The sequence below is a fragment of the Neolamprologus brichardi genome, chromosome 9 (assembly GCF_056152115.1).
Source record: "Neolamprologus brichardi isolate AB-2024 chromosome 9, ASM5615211v1, whole genome shotgun sequence".
NCBI classification, from domain to species: Eukaryota; Metazoa; Chordata; class Actinopteri; order Cichliformes; family Cichlidae; genus Neolamprologus; species Neolamprologus brichardi.
In genome coordinates, this window is record NC_142112.1 from 8,921,325 (window position 1) to 8,933,100 (window position 11,776).

At 39.4% G+C, this 11,776-nt stretch overlaps 1 protein-coding gene across 2 annotated transcripts; it reads right to left on the reverse strand.

Annotated features, from left to right (window-relative positions):
- Positions 1 to 3,389: 3,389 nt before the first annotated feature.
- On the reverse strand, positions 3,390 to 10,717 carry LOC148101172 (uncharacterized). 2 transcript variants are annotated; one of them, XM_087845580.1, is made up of 8 exons: positions 10,607 to 10,717; positions 8,668 to 8,773; positions 6,035 to 6,118; positions 4,972 to 5,022; positions 4,390 to 4,479; positions 4,269 to 4,301; positions 4,082 to 4,147; positions 3,390 to 3,656 (listed from the first exon to the last, which is right to left on the reverse strand). In XM_087845580.1, exons 1-8 carry the CDS (start codon positions 10,625 to 10,627, stop codon positions 3,424 to 3,426), a joined length of 684 nt encoding a protein of 227 aa, XP_087701706.1. In that variant the 5' UTR covers positions 10,628 to 10,717; the 3' UTR covers positions 3,390 to 3,423. The 2 variants fall into 2 exon arrangements, with proteins under 2 accessions (XP_087701706.1, XP_087701705.1); XM_087845579.1 differs by lacking the exons at positions 8,668 to 8,773; positions 10,607 to 10,717 and adding an exon at positions 6,817 to 7,259.
- Positions 10,718 to 11,776: the final 1,059 nt, after the last annotated feature.

Genomic DNA, 11,776 nt, shown 5'->3' on the forward strand with positions numbered 1-11,776 from the left:
GACAGCTGAGAGTGGAAAAAAAATCACAAAAATAAATACTGCCAGATTTTCAACTTCGGTCTACAAGAAAATAAGAAGATCATGGGATTAGCCTCGATTGCACTTTGGACCTATTGACGGGATGCGCTCCGTCCCTTGATGCATGTACACTTTCAATTTCTGGTTGGGCTGCTTGGGTACAAAGTAAGTTTCATCATCAGATGATGAGCTTCATGTAAACATCTGCATGGAAACTGGATGCCTGGACTTCTCTGCTTACTTAGACCAAACCAAACCCTGAATTATGTCTGTGAAGGTTCTCAGTCATCCAGGTCATCGTAGTCAAAGGAGCTTGCAAAGAAAAGCGTCTGGACTTCTTTAAGTTACTTGAAGACGTTTCACCTCTCATCCGAGAGGCTTCTTCAGTTCTAAGGTCAAATGGTGGAGAGTCCCAGATATAACCCTAGTGGGAGTGTCCCCCCACAGAGGGACAAAAGGACCCCCTGATGATCCTCTAATCGCCTGAGCCAAGGTGTGGAACTGGGTGTGGGTCCCAATCAGCCAGAGTTTCGGGTGGGTTCATTGTGAAACCTGGCCCCACCTTATCATGCGAATTCCTGAGGTCAGATGGCCCAGGGTGTGAGTGGGCGTTAAGGCGTCTGGGAAGGGATCTCAAAACTGGATTATAGATGGCAGAGAGTTGGTGTCGTAAACCACCGCCTCTGTTCAAAGATGGTCGCTCACAGTGGACATAGATGGCTTCTTTCACTCCTCTTTCAAACCATCTGTCCTCTCTGTCCAAAATGTGAACATTGGCATCCTCGAAAGAGTGTCCTTTATCCTTAAGATGCAGATGGACAGCTGAATCTTGTCCTGTGGAGGTCGCTCTTCTGTGTTGTGCCATGCGCTTGTGAAATGGCTGTTTGGTCTCTCCAATGTAGAGGTCTGGGCATTCCTCGCTGCACTGTACGGCATACACCACATTGTTAAGTCTGTGTTTTGGCGTTTTGTCTTTCGGGTGAACCAGTTTTTGTCTGAGTGTGTTGCTGGGTCTGAAGTACACCGGGATGTCATGCTTGGAGAAAACCCTCCTGAGTTTCTCTGATACACCGGCTACATAGGGGATGACAATGTTGTTGCGCCTGTCCTTCTTATCCTCCCTCGCTGGTGTCTGATCTCCTTTTCTGTGCCTCTTTGCTGACTTTAAAAACGCCCATTTAGGATAGCCGCACGTTTTGAGTGCTTCCTTTACATGTGTGTGTTCCTTCTTTTTCCCTTCAGGTTTCAGATCCATTTCTCTCTCACGTTGGTACAAATCAGTAAACACTTTTCATATTTCACTGTTTTTACACAAGTAAGCAGCACGTCTTTATCAAGATCAATAAGCAAGAGTTTTAGTCAAAGGTAATGTAGTAATAATTAAACATTTTAGTATTAATATCCTGGCTTCTCGAGGCTCCGTTTTCACTGACAGTTTCAATCAAAATTAGAAATGCTGCTCTGAGACTGAGAGAACTAATAGTGCTGCCTGTTGTGCAGTTCGTTTCCAAAACACGTTATTCATAGTTGCATACAATTTTAGACTGATGTGGGCCAAAGCCTAGCATAGCCTGTAACGTTATTATGACCGGCACATTTTATGAGTGAACTTGGCTTTAAGTGACTTACAGGTTTCTTTGAAAAACACTTTCTTATATCCAGGTTCTTCCTTTTTGCTGCCATCCTCCTCTCCTACTTGCAGGTCCTCACAGTGCAGGCTTGCTGCTGCTAAAACTAAACAGAGCTCCATGAAAGGCACAGCCAATCACATTGGCCATATTTGTCACATGACGTAGAGAACGTAATTTAAATCTTTCTTCACCGCTGGTTGAACGAGACGTTGACAGATTGTTTTTTTTCTTTCTATCGCGTTTGTTTTTCTTTACTTGAAGAAATCAAATTATTGGTGGGGCCATGTCCCCTCTGTCCATGCCAAATCTACGCCCTTGGCCTAGTACATGGTTCTGTTGTTGTAATGATGGTCATGTCATCCATGTAGGCCCTAATGGGAGGAAGACGAAGGCAGTTAGGCAGTTTTGCAATCTTGGCTCAATACACACACACACACAGATACACACACACACACAGATACACACACACACATAGACACAGACACAGATACACAGACACACACAGATACACACACACACACAGACACACACGTACACACACACATGTACACACACACACATACACGTACACACACACGTACACACACACACACACATACACGTACACACACACACATACACGTACACACACACACACACACATGTACACACACACACATGTACACACACACACACACACGTACACACACACACACACACGTACACACACACACACACAGCACTTCTCTCTCACACACACACACACACACACACACAGCTCTTCTCACACACACACACACACACACACAGCACTTCTCACACACACACACACACACACACACACACAGCACTTCTCTCACACACACACACAAACACACACACAGCTCTTCTCACACACACACACACACACACACACACACACACACACACACACACACACAGCACTTCTTACACACACACACAGACACACACACACACACAGCACTTCTCACACACACACACACACACACAGCACTTCTCTCACACACACACAAACACACACACACAGCTCTTCTCACACACACACACACACATTCCTGTCTTGCATCCCGACTGAGGACCAGGTAAATGCACTATCAAAGTGAGGACCACCATTTCTGCTACACTTGCAGACAAATCTTTGCCATTTTTGAACAATGGGAAAAATCCCAAAATCAAAAATCACCTCAAAATCTTAAAACACTCAAGTAGAAAAAAAAACTCATTTTGCTATCTGAGTGAGGACATTGCCATAGGGTGCTATTTGCGTCATTTTCCACCAGGGGGTGCTTTTGTGTTTGTTTCCGTCTATATGTTTTTTCTGGTTGCATTTACTCTCTGCCATTTTCCATTTTAGTGCAACCAAATAATGTGAAAGTTAAACAGTCTGAACTTTATACATAAACACAATACCTAAAAAGTTCTGATAATCTATCAAGACCACCCTACATAACAAAAAGGTAGTATTACATTTCAAATACCGCTTTAGATTTTATTAATAATTACCAAGGAAATACCCACAATGCTGCAAGAAGAGCAAATTCAGTTTATTTCACAATCCTTCCAGAGGAATAAAAATTATTATAACAACTAAGACAACTATTAAGTCTAATGACTTACAAGTAAAATAGTGATCAATAACTTTGATCAGTTTGTTTTGACTTTTGCCAAAAAGAAAAATCACTCAAGCTGACTAACTATTAAGCCATTAAGAAGGTGAACAACTTTATAAACGAACCAAAAACATCCTGGGCAAAAACCTAGAACTTAAACTAACTTAAAAAAGTTTTTTACAAGCAGACCTTCGATTCAGAGTGACAATCGTGTTGTACACAAAGTTTTTAACATCTTTCCATGAGCGATTAACTAAGTCTTTTTCCGCTTCTAAGCATTTCATGCAGTGTTCTTTTTTTGGAATTTTCCGCTCCGCGACAAATTTTCCCAGCCATCTTTGCACTGCCGTCTTCTCTGCTTCACTCCATGGCCTCTTGACCTTCGCACGGGGGATCTCTACAAATAACACAAAAGACAACATGGAGTGTTAAACTATGTTACATACATGTTGTAAAGTTGTTTGTTTTTAAATGGGGTTCTGCTTGTGTATATTTACAGAAAATGCCAAACCAAACGGTAGGTTCAACAATTTACTCAACATTTTGTACCCAAGATATGTAGTAAGCACTTTTAAATTAAGTATTTTGAGTTTACAGAAACATGAGATCAGTTTTGAGTAATATACTTACAAAGTGAAACAGCAGCCAATTTACCTTTATACATTTTGTTTTCAAAAGTACTTGTTGCATCTAGCCTTTTAAAATAAGATGCTAACTAGTTATTCCTGCTAAAATCATTCATCATAACAATATTGTCTACAACCTGATTCATATACTGCAAACAGAAAATATCAAATACATTTAAAGCTGAAAACATCTCACCCTTTGCTTTGGCCACTTTGGTTTTTCCCCTTTTCCTCATGGCGAGTGTTACTTTCTTGGTCTCTTCTAAAACAGAAACAGACAAAAAAATGGTAGCTGTTATTGTACAATGCAGATTTTACTTGAATAGAATTTAATTAGAATACACAACAGTGTCACTACATTTCAGACAAATGCTTAAACTCACCATCTACATCTGCGAAGTACTGAGAACTTCCGTCTTTAAAAAAAAAAAAAAAATTTAATGTGCCATATCATCCTAATTCACTGATTTTTTTTTTCTATTGAATGACTCTGGAAAATCTGACCTTCATCCATCTCACTGCCTCCTCCTTTCTCCTCCTCCTCATTTCCCCGAGGATCACTCTGAGTAGCTGCTATGGGACTTTCACCTGTGACTAACGCCAGATATCAAATATTAGCCATCAGGAGTATGGTAATTACTCTTCTTTTAGTTAAGATAAATTAAAAAAGCAAAAGGGAAAAAAAAACACTGCACAGCCATTACAAGGTGGCATTTGTATAAAAATGCGTTTGACAAATGTAACAGTTTTTAAATTAGAATCTGGGTTGTGGTGATAAACCCGCAGATTTCATGTGTTTTTCAGTCTATTTCTTGCTGTAATAAAGGAGCTCACTATAGAGTGAGTGTACATGATCAAGTGTTATCTTTTGTATAGATTACTGAGCACTGAAGTCGGCCAACAGTGCGTTTATTTGGCTATAACATGCCACCCAGTTCTTTTTAACCATTAGGAACTCAAGCTAACAAGCTAACATCAGTGTCCTATATTAGTCAATGTCATATAACGTTAGGCAGTTTATCATAAATGCTGCTTATTCATGAGGCTGTATGCCAACGGCTCTACTAGTAAGCAGGTAACACTTACCACCACTATCAGAACAGCCATCATCCCTGCCTGCGAGGACCACATTATTGTCTGCAATGTAAGAAATATTGAAATGATGCAATTTAATGTGGAAATTTGTGTAAACACACAAGTCTTTAAAATGAAATTACTGTCAAATGTATAACCCAAGCTAATTTCCATTGTCATGAGCTTTAAAATACACAACACTAACAATGCACCAAAAAACAACAAGCAGTAGATCATGACTAGAAGACTAATCGTATTTTAAAACCAGTGCCCATTTAAATTTAAGATGACGCCAGTCAGGATTCAGACTGAGGTCCTCTAGTAAGGAATTCTACATGTTATCTCCTGAACTGGAAAAGCTGTTTGTCCAAACAGGGATTCAAAGTAACATCCCTGTCCACCTGGAAGCTAATCATCTCATGAAGCCAAACTAAATGCAACCTTAAGGTCACTGAGCATGTGGGAAACATGTTTAATAAGCATTTAGAGATTTGTTTAGGAGTAACACATTCACTAAAATTATCAAGCCAAGATTTATTCTAAACATACCACTGCCATGATGCTGAATTGCTGTCCAAAACTGTTGCTTGATTATATATTAATATTATATATTATATGGTGCTTGTGACCACAAATTATACCACTACATCAAAAATAAAAAAAAATAAAAACCTCAGTGGATCAAACTATCCACTGAGGCACAAGTGGCACAAATAAATGCAATAAATGCAAATATATTTGTGATTTGAAAATCTGCTCACCATTTCAACCTAACATAATATTTCACATCTGAAAAGATACATTGGAAACCAAAAATGTGTTCTGCTGTTGTACTGTAAACAGAAAGGACAAAACAGGAACACCAACATAATCAGTCCTATTCATTGTCAATTCATGATCTTTATTGTCTTAACTGAGCTCATGTATTACGATTATAGGTAAAATAAGAAGATGTTATGGCATGACCGTGTTATTGGACTGCAGAAGATTGCACAGGTCTACCACGAAGACACAGGCTGTAAAATAGGGCTGCAAACAAATGTTACTTGCAACAATTTTCTCTATTAAAACCTACTTTCATCCACTTCTGTGTCTTGTTCCTTCGGTCTGCCTGGGTCTCTTTGACTAGCTGGAGGGCTGGGAGCTGGGGGAATTACACCTATAGCAGATAATGAATTACTAGTAATTGATTAGAGAACAGTGCTAACCACCAACATTCTAAAGTTGGCAAAATACTGTGCAATTTTTGGGATTTTGAGCCGATTTTTCAGTCATGTGTCCGTTTTGGGATCGGCCCAAGTTTCGCCTTAATTGTGTGTCATCGTGCATTATACATGGGGTAACGAGAAGCAATTAACACCTCACAACCAGCTCCCAATCAAGAGTCGGATGGTTGCAAGAAAATCAAACCTATTTGAAATCCTGTCGCCCCTCGTGAGGGTGTCAACACAGCCTCTCACACTACGCACGCACAAACGCAGAAACGGAAGTGATAAAGACAGAGCAGCACAGCAATGCAGCATGTGATCTGGACACAAGCGATGGAGGCACAACTTGTAGAACTTTAGCAAGCTCATCTGCTTTTCAATGTGGCCTCACAAAATTATCACGACCACAACAGCCATGAAAAGAGTTGGATGGATGTTTTTCATTAACATTTTAGCAAAGTTGATGGTGGTGGTGTGTGTGTCTGTGTGAATGAAAGACAGAGGGAGGGAGAACGAGAGACAGATTTGGTGTTATAAGCTTCATGTTATGGATTAGTCAAGTGTCAAACTATTTGACCACACAATATCATTTGCAATTCAATATAGCAGGACAGGGACAAAAAGACAATAAATACTCTATCATACATACCAGCAACAGAAACCTCCAGGGTGCTGAGGTTCTTGCCCCTTAAGGTGCCAGCACCTTCCTCCATTGCAAACAGAAGCTTGCTTATCTTGGCAATTTGAAAGGTTTTGTCTGTCTGTCTGTAAAAGTCCTGGTGAACTCTGATGTCATGTCCCATGAACCTTGCAACTTGCTCGAGCTCTTGATCATTAAGATCCAGGAGTTGGCAAAGTGTGGCAACCTGTTTTCTTAATTTAGTTGACCTCAGAAGCTCAGGGTTTTCTGCTTTGCTTTGGTCTGCATATTTTTGTAGGCAGTCACATCCACGTATGTGTGTCATCCCACCAGGTCTAGCAAAGAGATAGGGATTTTCAGCAGGTACACCAGCTGCTTCTCTCTTTTTCACCAACAAATCGATTGACTCCTTCATTCTGTCGCTCAAAAAAAGGGGCACTTTCCTGCCTCTCTTCCCCCTGATTTCAATGCGGGTTAATAGCTTGCTTAGCTCCTTTTCTAATGGTGACAAGGTTTCGTAAATGTCTTCATTAATGGGACTTGTTTTTACGTCCTTGTAGGTCTGAAGAATCAAGCGTGATGCTTCTCCTTCACGTCGCTTGTTAAAGACAATAACCTGTGCCAAAACAGTCTCGTTCAATGTCTTGTATGCTGCCAAATCCATGTGCTGCATCAGTCTCTCTCTTGCTTCACCTTCCACGGTACGGAGATGGTCCCTCAGAGCAATCACATTTTTGGTGAGGGGAATGTCATCCTGTTTATTCCACCTCTTTTCTTGTATTGTTTGGTGAGCACTGACAGATACACTGTTCCTCCAGTTTTTGTCCAGAAGTTCCAAGAATTTTTTGGCCTTCTTCTCTGCATGGTCATCGTCATTCATAAGAGTCTGTCCAATCAGGACCTCGACTGCTCCTTTAAGACAAAATCCAATTTTGACTGCTGTTGACGGTTTGCCATATTCATTTTTGCCTGGACTAAAGTTTGCAAGATGCTTGGCAACACTGACAACAAACTGAAATTTTGATGGTTTGCACAAATCTTCAAGAACATTCACTGTCTTGTCCATATTTTTTGCAGCTAACATGAACCGGCCAAGCTCCCTCATCCTTTGTGCAATGTATTGGTGCTTAGACTTCACACGGCCATGTCTTGCATCTAGCGATTCTCCATATTTGCAAATCAGAGAATCACTCCTGATGTGAAAGGACACTTGATCTTGTCGCATGTTGTTGATAATAGTCTGACATCCTTTAGATGAATGTTTTATTGGAAGAAGCCGTGCAGAGTAACTCTGGACTCTAGAATGTCTAGTTTTTGGCGCACACAGTTTTTTAGTTTTGCATGACAGCAAATGTTTCCATAATGTCTTTTTGATAAACATTGCAAAGCAAAAAGGGCAAGGTAAATATTCTCCTGCTATAGCTTCATTAGATGGCTGCTTCCATGTTACGACTTGCCCTCTGCCTTTTTGTATCACTTTGGTGTTGTGCTTAAAGTCTCCTTTATTGCGAAGTTGTTCTAGAAGATCCTTCCTTTCTTTGGAACCTACAGGGTAGCTAAAGGCATATGCCACATCACTAATCTCCATGTGATTCCTTTGCAGGTGTCTCGATATTTTTGCTTGGGACTTCCCACAGTAAAGACAATAATGTTTTTTGTCCCATACTCGTTTGTTGTCCTCTCTTTTTGTGCATGTTTTTACAGTCACCTCTGATTTCCGTTTAGCCTTTTTTTCTCCCTTGTGATCATTTCTTTTTCTTTTCCCATATGTTCTGGGTGTCTTTTTAAGAGTCATGTTTCTCAGTTCTTCATTATCACTGTCGCTATTGCTTGAAACGTCAGTGATCTTTAGTGTCTTACTTTGTAGACTGTGGGTGTCCTCATCACTTAAGTCTGAAATGTGACTTGGCACGTATTCAGAGCCTGAACAAATGGAGAAATCCAGCTCAGAGCAATCACTTTCCTCCTGAATAGGTAAAGATAATAATCATCATGAGAAGAAGTCAATTATAAGGATAGAGTTATGTAATAAAGCTGTAAAACTATCTTCCAAAAGTTGAGACGCTGTGTAAAATGCAAGTTAAAATAGAACGCAATGTTTTTCAAAGCCCACATCTTAGTGTATGGGGGTGCATTAGTGCCTATGGAGCTAGCAGCATGCAAATGTGGAAACGCATCGTTAGTGCCGAAAAAAAATACAGGTTATAGAGCAACATATGCTCCCATCTAAACATCATCTTTTTCAGGGAAGGCCTTGGATATTTCAGCGAAACAATTGTAAATTGTATAGTGCATGTATTATAATGGCAATGTTTCATAGTCCAATACTCTGAGTGCTGAAATGACCAGCCTGCAGTCAAAACCGTTCACCTACTCATAACATTTGGAGCATCATGAAACGAAAAATGCGACAAAGGCGGCCCAGGTCTGTTGAGCAGGTAAAATCTTACATCAGACAAGAATGTGACAACATTGCTCTCCTTACAGTCCAGCAACTGGTCTCCTCAGATCCCCGATGTTTACAATGTTGTAAAAAGAAAAGAGAAAATTCACAGTGGGAAACAAGGCCCAGTCGTAACTTTTCTGAGACATGGTACTACCATCACATTCAAAATGATCCTATAATTTTATTAAAATGGAACAATTTCTCAGTTTAAGCAATTGAAATGTTTTACATGTCTTACTGTTAACAAAATGTGGGTTTATGAGATTTGAAAAACATTGAATTCCGTTTTGATTTACATTCTACACAGCATCCCTTCTTTTATAGATATGAGGCTGTAAAAGAATAATGAACTAAAATGAGACGGGTTACTACCGTATGCTGACAGCCTTTATTGCAAGGAAACTTTTTTTTTTAAGTCAAACTAGTGGCATATAACAAAGATGACTTTGTTTTCATTCCACAAACTTATTGTATAAGAAAAGCTGCTATGAAGATACACTCAAATACTGTTTGATATAGAAATAACATCTAGAAATGTATTTGAAAAGACATAACATTTCTGGATACATATCCAATGTTCAAGGTTAAAGCTGACCTGAAACACTACATACATTAAGGCTAGATGACACTATGGAGGCCTACTCTTTAAAAAAAAAAAAAAAAAAAAAAGAAAAGAAAAGAAATCTCCGATTGAACACTGTCAGTGAAGCTCATTATAAAAAAAAACAACAAGTGTTTACAGCATGTGTATTTCCATCTTGGCTGAGTTCAGACTATGAGGTCACTGGGTTGGTTGGTTGGATGGATACTGATAACAGTTCTACCCTACATTAGTTTATGTTAGCTAACTAGGGACAGAAAGAATAACTAAAAATAAAAGGAAGTCTAAGAGGGATCACTTTGTAACCCTGGCTGCAGCAATGAGTTTATGTTAAAAACCAAGTAAAGACTGTCAAATTTCACTTTTAGTCTCAAAGTGCTTTGTCATTGTTTGCTAGCTGTACTGAAACAGAAGAATCCACCTGTTAACTGCAGTGCTCGAGTTTAGAAAGGTGACGCTTAAAAGGTGGTGCATCTAAAACGTATTCCCACAGCAGAGAATCTAAATCACACTTAAAATATGCTGTAAATAAAAGAATCAGTGAAAACGGGGGCTTCCAGTCTATTTTAAACAGAAACTCTGAATCTAACCTGCTTCCAACCAGATGATGTGTTTGTCATCAGTTACTATGGTGACATAGTCATGTTTAAAAAAAGAAAAAAGATAAAAAAGACGCTGTTTGACTTTAACATTCCTGCATATGATTCAGTAATAATTACATGTTCAAATATTTGATCAAAAAAGGCACATACCTGTGTTTGGCTTGCTGCCATGGCTTCCTCGACCTAATACCAAAGACAAAATCCAAAGTTACTTCTCAGTTACATTTAAGTAATAACGGCTTAGAGGTGATACAGCACAAATGCACCAACATTTTTCTTAGTCTTCAGCAAGCAGGAAAAGCAGCCCATTACCCATCTCTAACATATAACTGGACTGCACTGTGCTTTCCACTATTTCCACCTCCTTTTTCCTTTTGATTTATTTACTGAAGCTCACCTCAATAAGGCTACGGGGTTGCTTAACAGTGAGCTCTCATGCAGGTGAACCTGATGTACAAACTGTGACCTGCAACTCTACCAATTTAAAGTAACATAAAAAGAATAACATTTATTTAAAAAAATAAAATAAAAAAATAAAAAAAAAAACAACCCCACAGAGCATCACAATGTTTCACCCATTTTAAATATAGTAGTATTAGGGGTTTTTTTTAAGTGTTTTATATAGGATAGCTTATATGCCCTCTGATTGGCACACTGTTAGAGTTACATCATTTTCCTTTTTTCAACATACTTTTATTAATAACTCTCTGTACATAAAACACTATTAGGACAGCATGTTATCATTTCCTCCAAGGTGTGTCATATTATAATGCTAAAACATAGTGACCAAAGAGACAACACATGAACACACTTTTGATTGTTTGAAGGCAAAGTTATAACACACCATACAAAGGCTTACATTATGTATAAGCATTTACATTATTTGCTTTAAATAGCCAAATGAATACTACATGGCAGCCTTGATGTTCCACAAAAAACACTTTCTAAAGCCTACTTTAGCAGCAGAATGCCAGGCCTTCTGTCCAGTTATGTTTAACAGTGAAAAACACCTACAACAAACGTGAGGAATAAGACAAACGAGACTAAACAGAGCACCTGCCCATCTGGGTCATGCTGATGTGCAGCTACACTAGTAAATATACTGGAGGGACAGACGCCGCTCAGTCAATGAAACAGACATTCAAAGTACGCATCAAGCCGAGAACGCAAAAAAATCCCGGACGCGTTCTCGCTCCGCCTGTTTTATCGAACATGCATCAGTGGTGACTTGTGTGGACTTGGTACAGCTAAATATCCCAGAATGCATTTCGTCCAAAACTCAAACGCGGCAATGGCGGACGAGCGGGGCTAAAAACTTTT

Coding starts and splice junctions, on each gene's coding strand:
- LOC148101172 (XM_087845579.1), bottom strand. CDS start 7,222: ATGAAGGAGTCAATCGATTTGTTGGTGAAAAAGAGAGAAGCAGCTGGT. Junction 4,480..4,971: donor TGGCTGTTCTGATAGTGGTG/GTAAGTGTTACC, acceptor ATCTGGCGTTAG/TCACAGGTGAAAGTCCCATA. Junction 4,302..4,389: donor AGGCAGTGAGATGGATGAAG/GTCAGATTTTCC, acceptor TTTTTTTTAAAG/ACGGAAGTTCTCAGTACTTC.